At 42.4% G+C, this 25,015-nt stretch overlaps 1 protein-coding gene and 1 long non-coding RNA gene across 2 annotated transcripts; one reads left to right on the top strand and one right to left on the bottom strand.

Annotated features, from left to right (window-relative positions):
* Nucleotides 1-3,527: 3,527 nt before the first annotated feature.
* YWHAQ (tyrosine 3-monooxygenase/tryptophan 5-monooxygenase activation protein theta) lies at nt 3,528-18,280 on the bottom strand. Its single transcript, XM_083431833.1, has 6 exons — nt 17,927-18,280; nt 16,203-16,590; nt 6,207-6,330; nt 5,897-6,060; nt 4,986-5,081; nt 3,528-4,593 (listed from the first exon to the last, which is right to left on the bottom strand). Exons 2-6 carry the CDS (start codon nt 16,494-16,496, stop codon nt 4,534-4,536), a joined length of 738 nt encoding a protein of 245 aa, XP_083287959.1. The 5' UTR covers nt 16,497-16,590; nt 17,927-18,280; the 3' UTR covers nt 3,528-4,533.
* A 53-nt stretch (nt 18,281-18,333) lies between these two features.
* Nucleotides 18,334-23,705, top strand: LOC310673434. Its single transcript, XR_014509005.1, has 2 exons — nt 18,334-19,244; nt 22,791-23,705. It is a non-coding gene; the product is annotated as an uncharacterized lncRNA (long non-coding RNA).
* Nucleotides 23,706-25,015: the final 1,310 nt, after the last annotated feature.

Genomic DNA, 25,015 nt, shown 5'->3' with positions numbered 1-25,015 from the left:
CTTACACATGTTCCCAAGTTACATTTCCTTCCTCAGCAAGAAAGGTATGAGAGACCTTTTCATGCATAGCATGAAGAGTTACTAGGCCAGAATTAATATAAAATGGCAAGTAATTACATATGGTTGGAAGCAAGCAAATAAAATTGTTACTGTAGGAATAAGATCAGGAGTGTGATAAATATATTGGGGATGGGAGTAACCAGGTAGAGGCATAATTTCCTAAGAACTGTGTTCTTTCTGCCCTTCTAATTCTAAATATAGACAATGCCACAACTTTTCCCACTTCATTATTAACAGAACTCGCAAAAAATAGTAGTGAAGCTCTTCCAATTAGTCATCGGCTCTTTCCTGTTGTCAATTATTCTTGGAAGGGTCACTAAGTTATAGCTGTTGATAGAAATGATAACTTCTCCTGCCCAATCATAGATACATTTCAGCATTCGGAAGAGCCAGGAGTTATGACTGTTCCTCAAATTCCAGGTTGAACACTTCACCTTGTGAAACTGGTGTAATCATTTTGAACAGCTTTTTGTCTTCATTACTAACAGTGCACTAGATCCTCGGCTCTAGTGGCTGCCCTTTCCTTTAAATTAGAATGGGCTACCTAGAACACGGGATGCGGGTGACGCTGTGGGTTAAACCACAGAGCCTAGGACTTGCCAATCAGAAGGTCGGTGGTTCAAATCCCTGTGACGGGGTGAGCTCCCGTTGCTCGGTCCCTGCTCCTGCCAACTTAGCAGATTGAAAGCATGTCAAAGTGCAAGTAAATAGGTACCAGGTACCGCTCTGGTGGGAAGGTAAACGGCGTTTCCATGCGCTGCTCTGGTTCGCCAGAAGCGGCTTAGTCATGCTGGCCACATGATCCGGAAGCTGTACGCTGGCTCCCTCGGCCAATAAAGCGAGATGAGCGCCGCAACCCCAGAGTCAGTCACGACTGGAGCTAATGGTCAGGGATCCCTTTACCTTTACCTTTTACCTAGAACACAGGCCTCAAGGTTATTCTCCACTTTGGCTTTTGGCACAGAAACTTGCATTTCCATCAAATCTGTTTTGGTAAAAATCCACAGCGCCACCTGCTGGCTGTCACAGAATGATCAAAGAGGTTCACTTCACTGTTCCCGTTATAAATTGGGAACTTCTAGAGATTTCTACCTTGATCACGTAACATTCCTAGCCTTTTAGGCATAACAGCTTCACAACTGCCACAAGTTTACATTCTTGCTGCCATCTAATTTTCTTAAGGATGTGGTGTGCTACTCTACTCCTAAATTAGGTTTATAAAGAGGGCACTCTACTCCTAAATTAGGTTTATAAACTTAAGATTCTAAGCACAGGTCATGGTCAAGGTTGCTGCTTGTAGGTTCTCATCCAATTCAGAAGCCGCAGCACAGGGGTAAGCCACCAAGTGTGGTCCAGTAAGGTCTGGGTTACTAGTCCTGGAGGGGCAAGATTTGGAAAACCTGACACAGAAGATGGGGAAGTGAAAAGCAACCTTTTCTTTGGAAGCAGTTTTGCTTCACCATTAATGACAATTCAAAGGTATTCAAAGGAAGTGGTGACGGAAAATGAGCAAATGACTCATTTGTTTAACTACTGAGAAGATTCAGTGTATACTGTTAACAGGAGCCAACCCCCAAGCACCACCTACTTTATTAAGCAAGCATGTACAGGATCACATCATTATTCCCATTTTCTACAATACATGCCACTTAGTAATGGAGTATTTATGCCACAAAACTTGACAAAGCTTCCTCATCCCCACGCTTGTCATAGCCATCATCAATGACACCAAATATGTGGACTCCACCAATATGCTAAACTTCACATGCTGTTATACACTGTAGCAGTCACCAGGGTGTACACTTAAAAGTGGTGGCACAATTTCCCTGTGTACAGCAGCACACATTAGTGACTCCAGCATATGCTATAGACATTCGGCCCACTATGGAGGTGTGAAGTCACCAATTATAGATTCTCAGTAAGTTTACCGTTTCATGCATGTAATTTCTAAACCTTTGTTTAACCATTCCCAAGCTCCATTAATTTGTGGCTCTCCTAGGGCAACCCTACCACTGTAATACCTTAACATGGGAACCACGCTTTGTGATTAATCTGCCATTAATCTGCAGAGGGCCTTCTCTCAGTAGTGGCACCCTCCCTGTGAAAGACCCTTCAGATGTTGAGATAAAGAACTCCCTAATTTTAGAAAACATCTGACCGCAGCCCTGCATTGGGAAGTTTTTAATGTTTGATGTTTTACCATGTTTTTATATATACTGTAAGCCACCCAGTAAACCCAGCCATATAGGCAGGGTATAAATAATAAATTATTTGTAGCCTGCCTACCAAAGCAAAATTGCCCAACTGGAAACCCAAGTGAAGCAACTAGACAGAATATGGGAAAGAAGGGGAATGTTGCAAGTATTCCTTTTCTGAAAATACTTGTCTTTAGAATACTGGCACCTGATTGAGATGTCAAAGGGTGTTAAAGAACATAGGTAACAAAAGCTGAAGAGAGTTGCAGTGAGGTTTTGGTCCCAAAACAAACAATATACAGGACACAGGATATTTGCCTGTGTAAATATTGCATGCATTTAGAACCTTTCACAACCTGATCCCACATTAACATGGAGAGGACCGCTTCTTAGATTGTTCACAATGCAAGCTGTGGTGCTCAGATCAGGCTCTGCTTTGAGTACCATCGTCCAGAAGTTTAAGAGCAGGCATAGAAAACCAGGGTATTTTCCCTCAATGGAATAAGCTCCCCCCCCCCCCCAAGTCCTCCCAATTTACCTTTGAAAGGCAGTAAGGACTATGTATTTGTAGTTTTAGCTTTGGCTCACCCAGCTGTTTGGTTCAATGCAGTTTTGTTCTTACAGGTTTAAATTACATATGTTCACCACCTTGAGTGTATTTGCAAGGTGACCGATTAGCAGTCTTAATAAATAAAATTGAGCGACTAGCACAAGAAGGTCCAATCAGCTGCACAACCAGCATGGCAAAACTATGTGGTAAATGGTCCAGCACACCAAATGCAAGTGCATGCGGAATAGTTTTGGGATAAGCATTTCCCCCATGACCTGAGTTCTGCCTTTTTTACGCCACAGTATGTTTGTCTTTTAAAAGCTACTTTTAGAAATGCTTCTATTTAGGGTCCAGGTGATTGGTCTGTTGCTGGAGCATTCCTAAAGCTAATTAAATGTGGCTCTAGGTAGGAGGCCCCTGTTAAAGCAGGTAGTATTTTCAGAATGCTTCAATTTACCTGTATGAATACCTCTTGTAACAGTAGCATTGCAATGCACTATACATATGTAAGAGAATGCATGCTATATGTTAAAAACTTTAGTGAATGCAGATCATCTTACTTCATGCAATGCATCAAAGAAGTGCACACACGCCCACAAACGCACACACACACGATGCAAGCATTACAGGTTTGAAAACTGTTCGGTTACAGCATAGTAAAACAGTTTAGATGGGATTTATTCTTAGACGAAGCTGCATGCAAATGTTACAAAGCGCAACAGTTTAGTGGTTTATAAAATGTAATTTTATTTAATGTTATTTTGTTACATAGGGCATTAACATTTTCACAAGGCTTTTTTGGGACTACAATCAATGATTAGCAACACACAATAGTGGTCCATCTATCTAAGGAACAATCACTGGACGAACTTGACACCTTCATACATGTGCACAAATCTGCATGGAAAAGTTTTATACTCGGACATATGACCTCTTCCCCCCGCCCCCATTCCAGTGTTAAGAAATGACATGCAATTTAGTCTGCCAAAAAGGCACTCCCTGTATTCTGGCAGTAACATGCTGCTTCTAGTACATAATCAAGTGAATACCAGAACTACAAAGGCAGGAGTGTAAGTGAAATTTTATTGGGAGGGGATAGCAGTTGAACAGCAGCAACTGAAGAGTAAGAAGAATCCCTGTATTTAAAACACTCAGTAGCTCCTGCTGTACACACATATAGGAAGCCACTCTGACATGCTTCCCATTTGGCCCAAGACACCCCAGATCCTACAGAAACGAATACACAGTAGCACGGGAAAGTCAAATCACCAAGAAACCCCTGCAGAATAAAAAGGGAATGTGGAGAATTGAACTGTGTTGAACACTCTTTAGTTGCATTAACTACATTTTCATTTCATCACTGTAATACCAAAAAAGAAACCAAAAGAAAAAACCCCACCACAGTTGCTTGCAGGAACTGGTTCAGATTTCTTTTTAAATACCAGAAACTTTAGTCCGCTACATAAGTGTTTGGAAGTTACTTATGTTTATATGGAAATTAAGCCAGTATTAATACTTTTCTACAGCAGTAAACGCACACCAGGAAGGCCAGGACAAAACACAAATCAAGGAATGGAGTTTTCCCAAAGCTGCAGTGTGAAAAGACTATAAATTGATTTCCATACACATGGATGGCTTCTCTTTGCTATAGGAAATCCAAGTGGAGCTATAAGGAATGAGACGTGTAAAAAGGTTTCTTGAGAAGGGGAATGACACTCCATATGCAGTTTAGTTTTCTGCACCTTCTGCAGCATCACATTCTTCTCCTGCGCTGTCTGATGTCCATAACTGGAAAGAAGAACAGCCATAATCAGGTATGGTTCACCTGCAACACCATTCTCAATAGCAGCCTGGCACAAAAGTAAAATCAGTGACCTGCTTCATCTGGTAAACTACATGAAAAGCAGTAATTTTACTTGCACCTTATTATATTTCTAAATATATCTGTTAAGTCTATCAAGCCTAGATGTACAATCTCCAATCTAGTAATGAGCAATATTTTTAGAAGCAAGCAGTATTATCAGAAGTGAGATATTCTCAGTTTTACATCCATCCCAACCCTAGCTCACAACTCACTTTTAATAAATGCAGCAGGAGTACTACTCCAAAAACCTAGCTGACACTATTTGGGAACCCAAAGTCTAAGCACAATGACTGTAGAAAGACCAGGCACATCTTACTGTGAGGTTGTCTCTAAGCAACTGCATGATGAGAGTGCTGTCTTTGTAAGAGTCTTCATTCAGCGTATCAAGTTCTGCAATGGCTTCATCAAAAGCCTAGGAAAGACATTCAGATTATTCTTACGCTTTAGGCAAAAGAACCCCCCAAAGCAGATATGTTTTAAAAACAAGCCATCAGATGAGGTATTCCTTCAGACATTTTGGCTGTTTCTTTTTTACATAAATTGCTTTGATATAGGATAAACAAGATTTGGTTATCAGCATAGTCATTGTACAAAGCCTATTCTGGAAGACATTTCAGAAGCAAGAGAAGTTAGTACTCAGTGAACATTTCCTGCTACAAGTTTAATGTACGGCAATTTAGGTTTTCTGTGGGCTGGTATTTAACTTGGGGTTATACATCTGTGGTTGTGTTCAAACATTCAACTCTTCAGAGGAGTATACATGGATGTAGGCTTTCCTTTGGAGAACAATAATGCAATATGGGGAAATATTGTAATGATGCCACTTTAAATCAAACCTAAATTATGTTCACTCAGCTCATGTTCTAGTAGGACTAGTCATAGTAGGACCAAAGGTGCTTATTTCCCAAAGTGGGCCTAGAAATGAAACCCTTGTGAGACAATAACATTAGTCTCTCAAAACAAAAATGTTTTAAGACCAGCCATCAATGATGTGCCTGTTCATAGCTTTCACTGTTAAAATTATTCTGCATGCTCTATCAGGTGACAGAATGCCACAAGGAGGAAGTAGAAGCAAGATCATACTAGCAGTCCCCTGAATGAAGAATAGGTAAAGTGAACACACCCATATATACAATTTCAGTATCCAAGAAGATAAGCAAATGTGGTTAAGGAGTCCTGCTCCCTTATTCAAACTAACTTTCCCACACACGCCCAAAGTCAACTTACTGTCTTTGCCAATGTGCAAGCCAGCTCTGGGTTGTTGAGGATCTCATAGTAAAATACAGAAAAGTTAAGCGCTAAGCCTAAACGAATTGGATGTGTGGGTTGCATCTCTTTCTTGCTGATGTCAAATGCCTCCTGATAAGCCGCCTGTGAATTTTCTATTGTTTCTGTTAAGAAAAAGCAAGGCAAAAGGGATTATGAGACAAACTAGCAGGTTCTTAACATTATCTTCACACACAACATGTAACTATTATTTATAAGACTAGATATACCTTTACTGTAAAGCAGAGGCTTAAATTAATATGGTACTCACGTTTTCTGTCATCTCCGCTGGCAACCTCCGCCAGGTATCGAAAGTAGTCTCCCTTCATCTTCAGATAGAACACCTTGCTCTCTGGATTAGTTGCATTAGCTATTAAGTACTTGTCCAGCAACTCCTAACGAAAGAGGAGGGGGGGAGAATTTTAAGTAATTTCAATAGTAAGGGAAAGGGAAAGTAATATTGTTTTCCATAAATACTACCACAGATGTGTGTTCAGACACAATACGCATGATTGCTAAAATGCCATTTTGATATATTATGCACTAAGTAGACAAAGACCCTGTAGCAAGAGAAATGGTGTTTCAATTTAAGAAGTGGCACTGTTTGTCCCCTGAGACTGTCTTTCAAGATGGGCAACACAAATGAAGGATTGAAGTGTTGTAACCAAAATTAGATTTACTTTTTGGACTAAAAACTGAGTCAGGTATGAAGCAAACATTTAGGAATTGTGGACATATGCCCATTAACCCATTATTTCACTATGAGATACATCACTTTCTGACATAAGAGGCTGCTTACCAAAGAAAAATTCATAATCAACAGCTCGCAAGAAAAACAGGTTTTATAAATAAAGTATAGGGAGTGTGATTTGGGGGGGGGCGTAGAACTATTCCTCGTTATTTTTCCACTGTTTCCACTTTTGATTAATTCCTTCTCAAAATAAATACCCGTGTTGCATTAGAAATTGAAGCAATAGCTTTTTAAAGCACACTAAGTCCTGCACTGAATATAAAAGCTACACCCATCACCTTTGCAGCAAACCACTGCCACCAACACAGCCACAGTTCATTTGATTGTCTTATACCAGGAGATCTACCTGTGACAGTTGCCCAAAGTAATGATTCCATCCAGACACTCCACGATTACTTTTTAAGTATTTAGCAGCTTCAGCCAATCGTCTTACTGCACAAGCCATATTCAATATGGTTCAAATAGTTCAATGTTCAAATGGTTTATTTTTCAAATAGAAATTATTGCCTTATGTGCCATGCTAAAAAAACTCTGCTGATTAAGTCACAGATCTGTTTAATGAGGGTTTTTTGAATTGGAATATACAGATTCAATTAACTATTTTTTGCCAACAATATGCATTTAAATTATAGCTGCAGCATAAACCTTGGCTAAAGCCACCCCTACATAAAGGACCACTATGATACATCACACAGTCGCTCTCTCCCTGCTCCCCCTTCCCACTAAGCTGCTTTCTATTTCCTCACAGTGGAGAACAATCTAATTCAGCTGTTTTAGCAGATTTAAAGTCACTTCTGCTTTTGATTAGTAAATAGTAAGTTGATGTCTGAAGCCCTGACAAGTCACCCACAGTCCAACTGTATGCACACCCTATCCAATTATGAGAAAGAACAGCCAATTGGAACCTTTGGCTATTAGCCTTGTATGTCTACAAGAAAAAGTCTTAAATAGTCATGCTAAAGTTCTGGTTAACATCCTCTGCAGCTACTAAAGTTTGTGAACCTTCTTTGGAATCAGACTTCTGTCACTGGACAGCCAATTTTTAGGCTAATCAACATGTTGGGTAACGAAGCAGCATGGTCAGAACTAGACACACCTAGGCAAGTTAAAAGAACCTGAAGTAGAGATATATTTTGAAACTAACTTGAAAGAACACACACGTATTTCTTCCAGCCAGAAGTGTGACCAGCAAGATAGTCCTGGAGTCTAGAGAAAACTTGAAATAGAAGACCCATTTTCCCTACAAAACACCCATGTCAAACATTTGCTAGCAACATGGTATTTTCATCCCATGCTTAATTTGCCGCTAAGGGAGAAATTCAGTGTTGCACTCTTCTGATCATTCCATCAGCACAAGCATTTCAGCTTACCAGATGCTCTTGCCCCCCACATGCTGTTCTAGGGGTGCTCCTGACACACAGAGAGAGTTAATTTCAGGGATGCACAGGGGAGGAGAGCAGAAGTCCTTGTACAGGGCTGACAGGACTCATTATTAAATGACTCACACCCTATGTACAAAATGTTTTGATTTTGAATATGTATCAAAGCTTTCAAGGAATCGGACAAAAGCAGGGAATAAACTCTCCCCTCTTAAATGGAATTGCTCTAAAATGTCATTAAGTTCCACTGTTAACTGCCAAGAGACTAGTATTATCATGCTACAGCAGAGGGAGAATGGAAGCAGACACTGTTATCAGCTCTGTTGAGACTAGTAACTTTTAGCTCCTCCCCTCCATGAACTGCTTCCATTCCAGCTGGAAGAACAAAGAACTAGGGGGCTTGAGTCTGCTTTCCGCCCTCCCTGTCTCTTCATTTTGTCTCATGCCTTTTAGAAAGTAAGCCTAAGAAGAGGTAACGTCTTCGGACTCTTAAGCTGCTCTGAGTTTCTGAAGAGCTGCACAAAGATGCTTTAAGCTTCAGAAAGTAGAGAGCAATTTTATTTCTCAATACAGTCATCTTTCCCTTTGATGTTTAGATTAAAGTTTTGAAAATATTGTTTGCATTCAATGCCTGCTTTTCTATGCAAATATATAGTACCAGTATCATTAAATGCAATCTACTGTTAATAAATCTTCTGTTCTACAGTTCATATATTTATTAGAATTAAAGACACACCATATCTTTCTTTCAGAATGTATTCTTCACTACTTTATCTGAATGGTTTGACTAAAGAAAGAAAGCACACAGCAAGATGTTGTCTGGTAATAATATAGCATAAACCATTTGTTCAGGCAAAAGAGGAAGGAGTCTCACTCAGTATAGCCTACAGCCTGCCATTTTAGCCCAGCTGTACCAACATGGATGGGGCTTTTTGCAAAGAGGTTAGACCCAAGTTCTACATGCAGAGCTACTATAATTGTTATTTTAGCAATTATAACTTATAGTCAAATTTATGCACTTGCAAAATGACTAATAGTGCCTTTCTGCTAAAGACTGTGCTCCTTGGTTATCACCCCAAGTCACCTAATGAAATTCAGGTGGTTTTTCAACTCATTTTGTTTTTAAATGACGAAGATGCCATTTAATACTGTATATCCTGTAATAACACATTTCACAGGAACAAAGAAAATTGCATAATACCAAGTCAGATCATTGGGTCCATCTAGCTCAGCATTGTCTAAACTGACTGGCAGCCACCGTTCAGGATTTCAGGCAGAAGTCTTTCCCAACCCAACATGGAGATGCCAAGAAAGGAACCTGGGGCCTACTGAATACACAGCAGACACTCTGCCACTGAGCTATTGCCCTTCTCTTTAAAAAAGAATTCTGGGAAATGTAATTTACACTCCCTCACAGAGCTAAGAGCATAGAATACAGCCTTACACTGAATCAGACCAGGCTCAGTATTGTCTACACTGTCAACAGCTCTCTGGGGTTTCAGACAAGAGTTTGCCCAGCCCTACCTGGAGACAGGTTTAGAGTTCAGACTGGCCTATACTGTCTAGTAGTCTACTCAGCCCATCAATCTAAAAGGGAAGTGACAACTCAGTCTATACCAAATGTTTGCTCCAGCTTTGGGTGATGGAGCTACATCCACAGAAGATATATGCATAGTTATTCCAATTCCATACTTACCCCTCTGATTTATAATCAATGTCTCGTTGTTGTCTAACCAGATGCAACATCTAACACTTTTGTGCGGAAAGTGTGGGTTAATCAAACATACATGACACAGACAGGTAACAAGGGCTAAATGTCAGCAGGAGATGGTAAAGACAGCTAGTCTGGAAAATGCCAAATGTTAACCTCAAGTACAGTAAGCCTATAGTAGCAATTAATAGCTAGGGTCAACTCTTTTCTGCATGTAAAATCAACTAGTCAATTTTATGGACTATGGTTTATTGTAATATACTTCCTGCTCTAATCTACTCCTCACTTTCTCTTTGAATCCTCAACAAGTAGCAAAGTTTATTTCAGCTGAAGCATGTGACAACTCAAGAATGGGCCTTTTCTACAGTGGCTCTCTGTTGCAAAAATGTTTCTCTATAAGCATACCTTTTCGGTTGACTGACATTAAGAGGCCATAGAATGTCCTTGCTGGGGGGCATGTTATTGGTTTGGTTTTGCTTTATTATGTCTTTTGTGCTTTCGTTTTGTATTTTTATGTTGTGAACTGCCCTGTGGTCTGATAAATGGTATACAAACTTAATAATAAAAATAAAACACTAATACCGTACTGTGAGAGGTGTGCATAGTCAACTCCCTTCTCTACTGTAAGCTAGAATATACTAAATTAGTACCAGCACATATTTAATTGCTCCAAAAACACATGACATGAATCATCCCTGTGAGAAACTCTCAAGCCCCTGATGAATCAGATTGCAAAGATGAATCAGCTTGCGAAACTGAACCAACCTCAAACATTAAGTGCTCCAGCAGTAGAGATACGAAGCTGAATCTCAAATACTCTCACTTGAAAAGAAGTCCATTTAAATGGAACTTGTTTCCAAGCAAATATGCTTAGGAACACACCTTAAGTTTAACTAATCAGGGCCACATGTGCACTCTTAACACAACTTAATATTCTGCACTTGGCCAACTGTTTAAGCAAGGAACAAGATCACTTGTTATGATGCCTGGTGTGGGATTTATCAAGTAAATCTACGGCACCTGAAATTTCAGCAATCATAGCTTACACAATCATATCTTAAACATATATTCAGCCATAAGAACTAGAAACTACTTTTCTTTGAAAGAAGTCAAATTCTGCCCGTTACTGCATTCTGCGGCATTTTTGGCTCACCTGTGGATCTGAAGCACACATGATACTACTGCCATACTATATATTTCAAAATTGTTAATACAATTATATTTCAAGTGAATTTTGAAGTATCCCCCCCTGCACAATCCAATTACTTACTGCTACTCCCAACTTCTTGGATACTTCTGACCTCAGCATGTCTACATGCAACCCTATATAATAAATTATTATCATGTTGAAAGATATTGTGAGATATGTTTTAATGCTTTCATTGTATGGTTTCCACCTTTTTATTGTTGTAAACTACTTTGCTATGTTTTCTGATGTAGCAGATGTACATCTTTTACACGTTTGTTTAATGAACTAATAGGTCCCCACTGCAGAAATCCACAAAAAACACTTTGGAGAGGTTGGAGAAGAAATAATAGTGTGTTGCACTTTAATTCAGCTATGAAGAATGCTTTTGGCATTCAGAATTCTACTCTGGTTCTTAGCATTAAGCTTCTTGATTTGGATGGTAAGTAAAAAACAAGTACTGAAGTATGTTACGATCCTGCATTCAGTCTCAGTGGTAATCTATCCAGTGGTTGACAGTCTTCTCTGTTACCAGGGAGTGATTTGTGCCTTTTACTAACGCATGCAAATTGATCATTTCTTAATTACTAAACTGTAACACCAAGCTCTAACTAGGACACTAATACAGGTTTGTTTTTTTTTAAAAGGAGATAGCCAACCTATCAATAATGGCAATGGTCTTAAGGGGCACATGCAGTGTTCTACTCATGCACCAAGGCTTAAACCTCCAAATAGCTGTTGAAGGTCACGAGACAAAACTAATTTTATTTAGTAAAATCAGCAAGGCATTCTCTCACTTTTCCACCTATCACAAAATGGTTAGCATAAGGCTGTTTAAATCTGTCATAGCATTTCAGTTCATTACAATACTAGCTTACATCAAAATTCCTTTCCTAATCAGAACCTCTGTGCGCACACTGCATAGATTTATTTCTAAACTATTTTTAACCGACTCCAACAATACATTAGTAGCAATGGCCCAATACTGATCCCTAGTTTTAAGCTGTTTCTACTGCTATACTTGTGTGTTTTATTATATTAAACTATATTTCTGCATACTTAAAATTGTTGCGTATCACCTAGAGAATTCATGTTATGAGGAGATGAACATACACAATTAAATTGGTTTATTCAGTAATCATTTATTCTGTTGTTTTATGTCGTTGTATGACATCATAAGGACTGCTACAACAGTGAAAAGGTGAGATATTGAAGGTTTCTTAATGAAGTAACCATATTAAAAATTAAAAAGCACTGGTATATTTAAGCCCTCACTGATTCTCAGAAATACAATTTATCAGTGTTCAGTTTTAACCAACAGGCCTGGGAACATCCTTTTATTCCATAAATATCCTAATTCAATTAAAATAACTGTTACTACATTAGTCTCCGACATCTGAAAATGGTACATAGATACTAGGCATTCCTGCTTGTTGAATGCATTGCGGAACCTGACTTAAAAAGCTTATGATATTCAAGTACAGTGGTACCTCCAGTTATGAACTAAATTCATTCCGGAGGTCCGTTCTTAACCTGAAACTGTTCTTAACATGAGGCACACTTTCGCTGATGGGGCCTCGCACTGCCGCACGACTTCCGCTTGCATCCCAGGGCAAAGTTCGCAACAAGGAGCATCTACTGCTGGGTTAATGGAGCTTGTTACCTGAAGCATTCATAAGGAGGACCGTACATAACTAGAGGTTCCACTGTACCCAGATTTTATGTAAAAAAAGATAGAAGAATCCAAGCTATTCACAAGTGCGGCTACCCTTTTTAGCATTGCTCATTTGAATGGAAACTGACAGCATGTTGTTCTGCAAAATATATGAACTCAATTCTCCCACCAATAAGACTTTGTTTGGAATCTCTGGTTTTCTGGTAGATTGTCAATATGTTTTGCTATTGACATTTCAGCACAGAACTTAGAAGACTAGCAAAACTATTGAATAGATATGATCAACAAAATGTGATTGTTAAATATGAAATATAAAGCAGAACATTTTAAGCTGCACAGATTTCACCTACGGGCATGCTCAATTCTCTCACAATAATCACTTAAAAGTGCCCAACCTTGGTTGGAATGAATTCCCTTAGTTACCAAGACATAGTATCTTCTTAACTTTGTAAAATCCACCTAGCTAAAATATGAAGCAGCTGTCTGCTTTCCTTTTCCTGTCTACTCTTTAACAGACCATTTCTACTTACCTGCCTAAATTCCACAGTACATGCCCAACTGAGGACTGCAGTCTGCAGCTACTAGTCATGAAACAGGGGCATATACACAGTTCACTTCTGCAAATGGAGTACTTTCCTGTCTTCGTGCCTGCTTGGAAAAATGTTTTAAGATAGTTTGCCGCAAGCAGCCTTATCTAAAAGCTCAGAGAGAAAAAAATGCACGTGAGCAGAAGACTCCCAGGAAAGATGTCCTTGCACTAAACTTTAGTTTTCAGAACATGAACATTGATTTTGGTGCAGGGGCAAAGAACCTTTTTTCAGCAAAAGGGTCATATTTCCTCATGGGGAAGCTTCTAAGGGCCACATGTCAGGGGTGGGTGGGGCCACTTTGTACAGTAAGCTACACACCAGTCAGTTAAAAGTTTTAGACAGACACAGACCTCTCCCCAACCTTCATCAAGACAAGCAAGACATTATTAATTCAATGACACTCCAGCCAGAGAAAAGTACTCAAGGAAGAGACAGGGAAAGAGTGATGAGTGTGGCCTGGACCAAGGGGTGGGGGCTCCCACGGTCAAATATGAGTCCTGGAGTACCACATTCAGGCCTGGGGCCTTAAGTTCCCCACCACTTCATGGTGCTCAAACGACCAACTAATCATGTCCAGTAACGTTGGAAAATGCAACTGTACCTACAAACACCTGCGTAATTAGTTTTAACACAGCATTTAATGGGCATGAGTCATCTCAACTGCTTAAAGTATGTTCAGTTTCTCACTAGGGAAAGTCACTATGCTGATTAACAATGACTTAGCATGCTTTCTATGTACCTCTGGGTAAACATATATACATTTTTATGAATCTAGCAACAACTATACATATTGCTAGCAAACTGAAGGCAGTATTAAACTAGTTTTTGAAGGTCCCTAAACATGACTAAGCATTTAATGAACTGCTAAAAATAAAGGGTCCAGTCAAGGACAACTCTGGGGTTGTGATGCTCATCTCGCTTTACTGGCCGAGGGAGCCGGCGCACAGCTTCCGGGTCATGTGACCAGCATGCCTAAGCCGCTTCTGGCAAAACCAGAGCAGCGCACAGAAACGCCATTTACCTTCCCGCCGGAGCGGTACCTATTTATCTACTTGCACTTTGACATGCTTTTGAACTGCTAGGTTGGCAGGAGCAGGGACCAAGCAACCGGAGCTCACCCCGTTGCGGGGATTCGAACCGCCGACCTTCCAATCAGCAAGTCCTATTGACACACAATCTGTTCCATTATAATCAGTTTCAATCTTCAGTTCTAAGATGTGTAACAAATGACTGCTTACTGATTTTTCTTGTGTTTTCCAAGTATCAACCAATTTGTCAAAATTTATTTGTTACATATCATTAGTTTATACAGCTTTCCAACAGTTCACTGCTCAAGAGAAGTTTAGAGTAGAGATAGACCTTGAGCCAACAAAATTTAGAATACTTCCTGCACTACTACATATTTAGGAAAATATTGACAATTCAAGTATAACAATTTTATATGGAGTAGGATGCACAGGGTTCAAAAGGAAACACCAATATAAATGTCTACATTTGTAACAAAATAATTGTGTTAAAAATAACCAAAAACAGTGAGGTGGGTTTTTTTTTTAAGATTAGAATCATTGTCACTTTACCCCACCCCAAATAACCATATATTCGACCAGAAAGCTTGAAATCAAAAGGCATTTCTGTACTGCTGGTATGCAATAGAGATGACTAAGGACAGTGGCTAGGATCCAAAGAGCTACTTTAGACACACCCAAGGGCTTGGGCTTGCCTAATGAGATTTTTTACTTTTCATTGAATAGACCCTCATTTTTAAACTCCCCATAACTTCAAAAGTGCTTTGCTGCATAGTATACAATGCTGTCTTTTATTTTACAGACTCAAAAAGGCCCCCTTTGGTGCAAGGAATTAAATGTCAGAAGCAAACATGTATATGTTTCCTACAAAATAAATATGCACTAGGAGTTGAGATGGTGCCCTAAGGATCAGAGAAACACTTTTTTTGCAGACAGAAACAAATCACCAGAGGACATTTGTTCTTCACTGGTTGCCAACCTCCTTAACCCAATCCAAATCAAAATTTAGGTGGCATTAAGTAAATGAAGAAAAGCTTCAAACAAATTCTAATTATCCTAGCCTACCTGCAGATATATATATATAAATTATTTTAAATAAATGTATCAAATGACTGCAGATTTGTAACAACAAAAAGGTGAGTTTAGAGAAAGCAAGTATTACTACTACAGTTATCAGCAACACAGAAGACTCTGGTGGGTCAATTAAAAACTGTACTCTAGCTTTGGCATGTCAACTTACCATGCTTTATTAAAAACAAAATAGCTACTTAAAGAATCTAAGACCAAATACAAATTCCTAAAGAGTATTGCCTGTTGCTTTGGACATATTTATGAAACAGACAACCTGTGTTTTCTTCTTCATAACCTTGTGCTAGCTCTTCATCACTTGCAGTAGGTAATATGAAACTACTGCCAGAACCCATAGAAATAAGAAACAGGCAAGAGCAATGCAAGTGAAACTATTAGAGGCAGAGATTTATTCCAACTATGTTCCATGAATATCCTCTACTCAATGAATTTAAGATTTAGCATATACTAGCTTCTATATTTCAACAAACAAAGCAATAGATATGACCCCAGGGGAACCAATATGTAGCTTTTTCAGTCTATTTAGTTCATCAAATACAGACTTTTAAATACAAGGCATTATGAGATTGCATTGCTACTGATTACAGATAAAGCAGCTTTTACAGTTCAATCCTCATTCTCACATTTTCCAAGTAACTGTCAGTGGAAACCCACTTTTGCAGTAAATTCACTTTAGTCAACGTTTGTTTACGTACATTCACTGTTCCTGGCAAGGTATGGCAAAATATTGTATTTAAATTCAACATCTTACATTTTAAATCTACATCTCACACAATGCAATTCATCCCACTCCTAGGCCTCAGGCTTCAACTCAGCAAGTCAGCAATAAATAATAAGGTGAAGTATGCTTAACAAACTCACCAGAACTGTGGTGCAGATGGACTTAAGTTCAGACTCCACTTTCTCTCGGTAGTCCTTGACAAGCTGCATCTTCTTGTCATTTCCGTCAGTTTTCTGCTCAATGCTAGAGATCACTCGCCAAGCAGAGCGTCTTCCCCCAACCACATTCTTGTACGCCACAGAGAGAAGATTGCGTTCTTCATTGGATAATTCAGCACCTTGCTCTGTCACTGCCTTCATGCAGGTAGCCATATCATCATAACGCTCCGCCTGCTCAGCCAGCTTGGCTTTCTGAATCATCTCGGTCTTTTCCATGTTGGCCAGCAATGGTATAAGCAGCAAGGCAACTGATTTAGTAGGGGGAAAGGAACAGCAGGGCCTTTCACAAAGTCAGAAGGCACCTCAAAACCTGGAACAGGAAGAGACAAATATTCTGAAACCTGTACAGTACTCCTAAGGAATAGAGTTACCAGCCATACAAAAAGCTCCTATAGATTTAGGAAATCCAAACCACAAGAGACAGAGCAACTTAAACAAAGGCCATTGAGAAACAGTCACTAAAAGCCTCAATTCAAACCAAGCTGACAAAAAAATGTACCATTCCCAAAACATTTCTGTCAACCAGGGAACACTAACAGGGCCTGTGGAGATAACATAAGTGGAAGAAGCACTCATGTCCAGAACAGGTATTAGGCCCTCCCTACCTAAGAGATTTCCAGCACCTTGTGGACAGGAGATGCCAGGCCTTTGGAAATGGCGGTCAGGAATAGTGTAGCATACAGATCCAAGGTGTATGATGCTGGAGTTGGGCACTAGAGACTGGTCTGTGATTTTTTAAAGACCCAAGACACAAAAAAGATTCCTGTCAAGGGAGGGGGGAGAGAGAATCCAAACGTTACGTCCTAAAACCACCCACCCACAAACCCCATGCAGTGTTTGTAAGAAAGCAGGCTAAGAAGAGGAGAATGGAAGTGGCGCCGTAGGTGACCTACAACCTGGACTTGTGAATGGCGGGTAAGGGGAGGAGGAAAAAAAGGAGCAGAGAGAGAAAAGGCACACAAGGTGCAGTGGGAGAAGAAGAGGACGAGCAACTCTTCTCAGGGGCAGATCGCTAAGCAATGCCTGGCAGGCGGGACTGGTGTGGGAAGGAAGATGGAAGAGAAGAGTGCAGAGGCGGAGAAGCCCGGGGCGATTCGCTTGGCGTTGGAGGAGGACGATGTGCAAAGTAACAAAAAGGAAGGAGAAAGGAGTGTCGAAGCTTTTGGTGGGGGAGAGATAAAAAGCCGCCGATTTTCCTGGATAATAAAAAGGTGATGTGGGGGGGGGGGGGAGAGAAGCGAGAGAACGACCGATTCCTCCCCTTCCCCCTCCCACGGAGGCAAAGGGAAAAGGCGGCGGCGGCTCCGCGCTGCCTTTGTCCCCGCAGGCGGAGGAGGGAGCGAGTGAGGCACGGGTGGCAGCCACCCAGCCTCGCCTGCCCTGCCCTCAGCCGCGCTCCCGCCCGTCTCCTTTCCCGCCGTCCCTCAGGAAATGCCGGGGCTGGCTCTGCAGGGCCGGTACGAAATGGCGGAGGCGGCGGCGGAGGGGACGACGACGACGACTCCGGGAGCTCCGCGCCGCCTCCACAAAATGGACGACGCGGCAGGGATTAGGCAAGGGAAGGCGCGCAGCCAGGGAGGGAGGGAGGGGAGAAGCGGGAAGCGCGCCTCGCCTCGCCGCCAAGGCCGCCGCCGTCGCCCTCTCACCTGGGTCCGCTGAGGCGCTAGGCCGGGCCGGCGGGCGCCTGCTGGGTCGACTGCGCTCGCTCCGCTCCGGGGCTGGATCAAGAAGGTGGGGAGGAGGAGGAGGAGGAGGAGGAGAGGAGGGAGGGGGGGAGAGAGAAAGAGCGAGAGAAAACCGCTCCCGTCTCCAGCCACAGAACCAGCGCTGCTGCTGCTGCTGCTCCCGCCGCTGCTGCTGCTAAAAGGGCGTTGGCACAAAGCGAACCTCTCCCGCTGCTAGGCCCGCGCTCGCCTGCAGCTCAGCCAATCGGCGCGCGCTGCCCGAGCCCGTGCCCCGCCCCACAGCGCGGCGCGGCCAATCGCCCTCCTGCGCGCCGCCGCGAAGGTGAGCAGAAAAGTCGCGGGCGGCTGGGAGGGAGGGCGCGCAAGTTCGGTTGGCCCGTGCACTGCTGCTGCTGCTTCTGCAGCTGGGGCCACGGGGTTTCCTCCAATTAGGTCCAGGGTGGGCTGACGTCACTGTCGCCATGGCGATGCTGCTACAAGGCCGCCCCACCACCACCACCTTCTCCTCTCCTTCCCTTCCCCGCCCTTTCTCCGCCTCTCCCTTTTCTCTCTCTCTCACGCGCGTTCTTCTCTCCTTCCCTGGGCAGGGCGAGGCACGAGACGGTGCGGAAGCGAGGCGAAGCGCTGCTGCTGCTGCGGCTCCTGGAGGGAAAGAGTGGCGGGAAAGGGGAGAGCAAGGCTGCGGGTTTCTGGTCCTGCTGCAATGGCAGGAAAGGAGAAGGTCGGGGTATCATGGGGTTTGCAGTGCGATCCTGTGATATAAGGGCTGCAGGGGCGCTTCGGTGGTGCAGAGAGGGACGCGCTACTGGTGCCGCCGACCACCAACCTCCTTTTCCATCACCGGTGCTGCCATGCAAACGTCCGACAGCCATGGCAATTGTAAAATAAAAGGATGCTGTTGGAGGAGGATGCTTGCTAGCACACGGAAAGCCCCGTTTAGGCCTGCTTGGACATCTGCTTCTCCTTCCTGAGATCAGGTTGGAAGTGAAATCGGTTGGGAGGTTCCACACAGCAAGCTGAAGAACTCATGGTCCAGGCCCCGTGGCAGGGACTGTCAACCCCAGAGAAAAATTATCCGTTGCAATTTCTTAAAAAAGGGCACTGGAAGATGCTCCTTCAAAAGCAACCTGTCAGGCAATGCACTTGCCCACGAGAAGACCCATAGCTCATGGGTGGAGCATGCGTCTTGCATGCAAGTGGTTCCAGGCAAGAAGAGTGCTGCGGTTTTAGGTGAATGGCCCATCTAGTCCAGAATCCTGTTCTCACAGCACCCAACCAGGTGTGTGCGGGAAACTCACAAGCAGGACCTTGAGCATTCTCCCCTATGTAAGATTTCCAGCTGCTGGTATTGAGAAGGATCCTGCCTCAAAAAATGGGGCTAGGGCATAGCTATCATAGGTAGTAGCCATTGATAGGTATGGTTGGGAGAGACTCCTGTCCCATACCCTGGAGAGCCATCACCAGTCATTGTAGACCTTACAGACCTAATTAGGCCTGCCAGGCCATTTCAACCAAGACATCAGGTGTGGAGCAGGTAAAGCCTGGCTGAGCCAATGGAGGTCTTTGCAGGAAGCAATGGTTGGTAGAGCCCACAAAGTCCTGTAAAAAGTGCTGGGCAAGATAGCACTTTAAATAGGGCTTCTTAGGATGGCTATGGGCAAAAAAACTGACATAATTGTGACTTCAGGTGGGTGGCTCCGTCCATCTGTCAAACCTGGCCTCCAAATGCGACCATTTGTAACTGCAACTTCTAAATAGTCCCAAACTTGATGTAAGCACTTTTTGTCCCATTGATTTCAATGAAGGGGAGTATTTTAAAGTGCTTCCCCCCAACAATCTCTCGCCATGACCACAACAGAGCAGAGGATAATGGTGTAACTCAGCATCCAGTTACAGTACAGTAAGATGACAGGGCACACAGCATCGAAATATATCCCTCTGTGACAAAGCAGCAGAATAGATTCTCAAAGACGCTTCGGTTTATTAAAGCATTTTGGAACTACTGCTGTTTTGGGGGCAACCAGAGTAAATAAACTTCTAGGCTGCAGTGTAGGTCATTCCTGAATCCAGGGCATTTCTATATGGGAACTGTTAGCACTTTCCTTTCCTAAATAGTGCCCCAGTAAATGGTGTGTTTCTTGGGCTGTGTACACACCGTAACTTGAAAGCTCATCAAAAGCACAATCTTTCCCTCAAAGAATTCTGGGCACTGTAGTTTACCCCCTACGGAGTTACAATTGCCAGCAACATCTAACAAACTACAGTGCCCAGAATTCTTTGAGGTGGGGGGAATGTGCTTCAACTGTTCTTTAAAGTTACAGTGTGTACACAGCCTTGGTCTCTGAAACGCTCTCAACAGTAAGGAGTTAATACTAGCACTGAACTTAGTATTGTAAAAAAAGGGGAGCAGATTATATATGGATGGTGTTTTGAAGTTTTTTTGGCCAGCTGTTCATTCACAATCACCAAATGTCCTTGGGGGTCACTGTATTATATATAGATTGCTTAAAATAGAAAATATTAGGCATTTTCCACATTTCAAAAAGAAACTCTTAACTGCTTAAGTATTTAACTGTTAAACTTTGACAGAGAGGAAGCCTTTTGTACTGAGAAGATTGCTTTATATAGTCCCATGAAGTCCCATGCTAATACAGCTCATAATTGTTTTCCATGGGGAAATATTGGCAGCATGTCAAAATAGTATCCGGATATGAAAATTCAGCAGACTCATGCTAGTGCCAAATAGCCATTAGTACACTTTATAGACAGTGTTGCCCAGCATCTACTAAACTAGTAGAAATAGAAGACAGACTAAGCTGGATATTTGTCGGCTGTAGTGCTGTCATTTTAAATATAGTTTCAAATCAATCAGTTGTCAGTTTGTGTGTAGGGTGGAGGGGAGTTTTTATCCATCTTCATAGGTAAAGGTAAAGGGACCCCTGACCATTAGGTCCAGTCGCAGACGACTCTGGGGTTGTGGTGCTCATCTCGCTTTACTGGCCAAGGGAGCTGGTGTACAGCTTCCGGGTCATGAGGCCAGCATGACTAAGCCGCTTCTGGCAAACCAGAGCAGCACACGGAAACGCCATTTACCTTCCTGCCAGAGCGGTACCTATTTATCTACTTGCACTTTGACGTGCTTTCGAACTGCTAGGTTGGCAGGAGCAGGGACCGAGCAACAGAAGCTCACCCTGTCGCGGGGATTCGAACCGCCGACCTTCTGATCGGCAAGCCCTAGGCTCTGTGGTTTAGACCACAGCGCCACCCGCACCCCATCTTCATTGGTAAGTGATGTTAAACTTGCAAATAAGCATTTATGTGCTTGATAAGGAGACATGAGCTTTCAACATTCATTTACCTAAAGAGACGGGAGGGAGAAAATGTCATTCTGGGAGGAGTAATTTCACAAAGCAGCACATAGTCCAAGAACCACAGTCCCTTGTATGAAGCAGTATGTGGCCAAGGAGGTCTCTCTCGTTTCTTTTTTAAGGTGGGTTTTGCAATAAACCCAAAACCGATGTGCAGGAATAGCATTGCAGTAGCTCTCTGTTCCATGGCAATTTAGTAGTCATTATGTTTGACTTGGGCCTTATGGATTTAGGGTCAAATCTAACATTAGCAATAAACTCCCTAAGTAGCCCTGGGTAAGTATAATGGGTTGCTATAACTTGTAAATGATGAATGAGATGACAAAAGTATTGATTCACTTTAATGCTACAAGTGCATCTTTGCTCTCTGCATTTGATTAATATTGTTACATGCTAATTTAAAAAGGATGAAACATACAGCATTGCATGGAATTGTAATTCAGTATCTCTTGGGAGGTTTCCATTGGGGGTTGAAAAGGGAGATAAACTTCTACTCTCCACAGTCTTGCCAGAGAGTACTTAGTATAGTAGTTTTGATAATAAACACTTGCAGGATTTAACAGGGCCTGCCAGCCAGTACGGTTAGTTTTATAGTTCAAGTGGTAGATGTTCTTATGTTTCAAATCCTAGGGAAATTGTTATCCCTAGGCTTTAAAAGCAACAACACAATGATGCTATAGATACTGTTACACTGCACCCCAATCTCTGAGCCCTGTGAGATTCCAGGGGTTTGCCTATGGTACCCCACGGAATTGTGGTTGAGGAAGCTTTGAACAAGGTACTTTGTAGTTCAGGCTGCATGCGCACATGGCTTCACCTAAACAATCCTGGGAACTGTAGTATATCCATCTCAGAGTTACAGTTCCCAGCACCCTTAACAACTACAGTGGTCCCTCGGGTTACAGACACTTTGGGTTACAGACACTTCAGGTTACAGACTCTGCTAATCCAGAAATAGTACCTCGGGTTAAGAACTTTGCTTCAGGATAAGAACAGAAATCGTGCTCCGGCGGTGCTGCAGCGGCAACGGGAGGCCCCATTAGCTAAAGCGGTGCTTCAGGTTAAGAACAGTTTCAGGTTAAGCATGTACCTCCAGAACGAATTAAGTTCTTAACCCAAGGTACCATCGTAGTTTCCAGGATTCATTTTCCAACAGGCAGAAATGTGCTTTAAATGTATGGTCTGTATGCAATGGCATAAAAACGATAATGAAAGGAATGTGGTTTTAATGAATGAATAGCGAAATTAAAGAAGTTTTGAAATGAATGGAATAACAAAACTTTGTTTCCCCTCTCCCTTGCACACCCCTCATTACCAGCACAATATGATTACTCTGGCCAGTTCTCTCCCACCCCTACTCTTCGAGTTGGTAATATGCAGTAATTCTCAGCACTTGCTGCAGTGTAGTGGATTTTGTTGCCTACAGGCCTAATGCTCATTGTTCTCTTGCTGGTCAGACTTGGAGCTACAGTTCAGCAGCAGCAGCAGCAGACAGTACCAATGAATCTGCCATCGCCATGGGAAGAGGCACTGCTAAGAGTCTCTGGAGAACGGAAACAAGGAGCTGAAGTGTGCAAAAATAGCACTCGTCAGACTTCCTGATTTGCCGACCCAAAAGCAGCTATAATTTGTGCAGCAGACGAAGAAACAGGAAGTGTGCCTGCCAAGAAAGCTAAAGAGTCTCAAGGTGAACGAGCCTTTCAGCTAATTATTGACAGAAGACAAGGCTGTCAATAACAGAGGGGAAACGGGGAATAGAGGAAGCTGCCGTAAACCAAGACAGACAGGGACATTCCCAGCCCAGCTTGGAGCTGTTAGGGATTGAAACTGAGACCATCTGTGATGGTGTTTCTACTGAGCCACAGTCCTTCCTCAGACTGGCTTTCAGTACCAAAAAGTAAGGTCCTCTGAAGGAATAGCTTGACACATCCTGCCCAGGTCTTCAGATCTGCTACTGAAGCCCTTCCCCAATTGCCTTCAGGATCAGAAGAAGGCACAAGGGAGAGGGCTTTTTCAGTAGCGTTGCCCTGGTTTCCAAACTCTACAGGAAGGACAGGGTAGGACATTCGGGAGGTGGTGTCGCTATGTATGTCAAAGGGGGCACTGAATCCAGCAGGCTTAAAAAAAATTGGGTGGACTCCTCCACAGATTCATGGGTGGTGAAACCAGGTCCCAAAAGGAATTGAGTACAGAGGATGTGTTACTGTCCCCCTGATCAATATACTCAGTGAGATCTTGAGATGAAGAACGAAATCAATGAAGCATCCAAAAGAGGAAATGTCATAGTAATGCGTAACATCAGCTACCTTCAAATAGACTGGCTTCATATGTGTTTCAGTCCCAACGAACAAATAAAATTTCTTGATATCCTACAGCTTTTACTCAGCTGATTTTTTCACAGTTAAATATGAGTGTGAGTCCCACTCGCCTCTTTTCAAAGTAGCTTGATAGCAGCAAGACAGAATGAGCTGTGCTCAGTTGACTGAGCATTCATCTCTGAGAGCTATGACAAAATTTCAATCATGAAAAGTCAGCTTACTTTTAGCTCTGCAAGGAAAAGATCTGTATATTTTGGAACCATACTCTGTCAAGTAGCAGGGGTTTTTTTTGGAGGCGGGAAATCAGGCACCATTAAATCAGTCATTTCCGCCTTTTATGTTAGGTTGGTCTTCACAAAGCATGGGTTTTGGCAGAGAATGGAATAACGAAATTATGTACTGTAGTTCACCTGCAAGTCACACTAGGGAGGGATGGAGACAGAACAAACTCATTGTGAATGTTGCAGGATCTTGCACCTTCTGAGAACGACTGTCTACCTATCCAATTACTTGGGAGCAAACTTCAATGTTCTCTATGGCAACTGGAACTCCTAGAGCAAACCTGTATGAAGTTCTGTGGATCAAAAGTGCCACTAATTATTTGCAGCCCCATGGAGGGGATTATAAATATCCATTGCTTTGTGGCCCCTTCCCACCTCTTTGTGAGAACATATTTCATCATGCCCATCTGAGGAGGACATGTATGGTGAGAGTGCCTGCACCCCAACACCTTCATTGGTTCTAAGTTTCAGGCCCATGTGATGGAACTGGCGCCGCTTTTCCCAATCCATCGCAACTTTCAGTGTAAGAATTGCTGAGGGAGTGGGAAAAACTTTTGTGCTGTTGCTCTTAGGGCCAGACGAAGCACTGTGAAGGAGATGTATACATTCATTTAAAGTTTCTACCCATGTGCCCATGTAGGGACCCAGTACAGATCAAGACTATGGCATTAGATAAAGGAGATTCCTGTTCAGGTACATATGTTAGCCTTAGTGAAGGATAAAGGCTGCTGCCGCCACCGGCATTTCATACTGAATTCCAAGATACTACTTCAAAAGTTTTTCCATTTAATAGTGGTGACACATCACAGGGTAATATTGTGTGTGTTTAGGAACTATTAAAACTTCTGGCTCAACTTAACTTACAGTATTACATATGTAACTTTGGGCAGCATCAGCATAGGTTTGCCACCTGTCCCGATAGGGCTTCCTCTCACTCCTGAGGCCACAGAAATTGAGACAAGTACAGGCACATTCTGCCTGTAATTCCCAAGACACCACTCCCAAGTGTCCGTGATAATATCTCAACAAAGGAGCTCGCACCCAATTTGGAAATCAGGTGACTGTCCTTGATGTTACAACTCT

Source organism: Podarcis tiliguerta (genome assembly GCF_965153285.1).
Source record: "Podarcis tiliguerta genome assembly, chromosome: 3".
NCBI lineage: Eukaryota > Metazoa > Chordata > Lepidosauria > Squamata > Lacertidae > Podarcis > Podarcis tiliguerta.
Note: the sequence above shows the minus strand (reverse complement) of the source record. Positions and strands in the feature narration are given on the sequence as shown.

Excerpts from the sequence above, each read along its gene's own strand:
- YWHAQ (XM_083431833.1), bottom strand. The coding sequence starts at position 16,496 with ATGGAAAAGACCGAGATGATTCAGAAAGCCAAGCTGGCTGAGCAGGCG. Across the intron at positions 5,082-5,896 it reads CTTGCACATTGGCAAAGACA|GCTTTTGATGAAGCCATTGC; the intron begins GTAAGTTGACTT and ends TGTCTTTCCTAG. Across the intron at positions 4,594-4,985 it reads TGCTTAGAGACAACCTCACA|TTATGGACATCAGACAGCGC; the intron begins GTAAGATGTGCC and ends TCTTCTTTCCAG.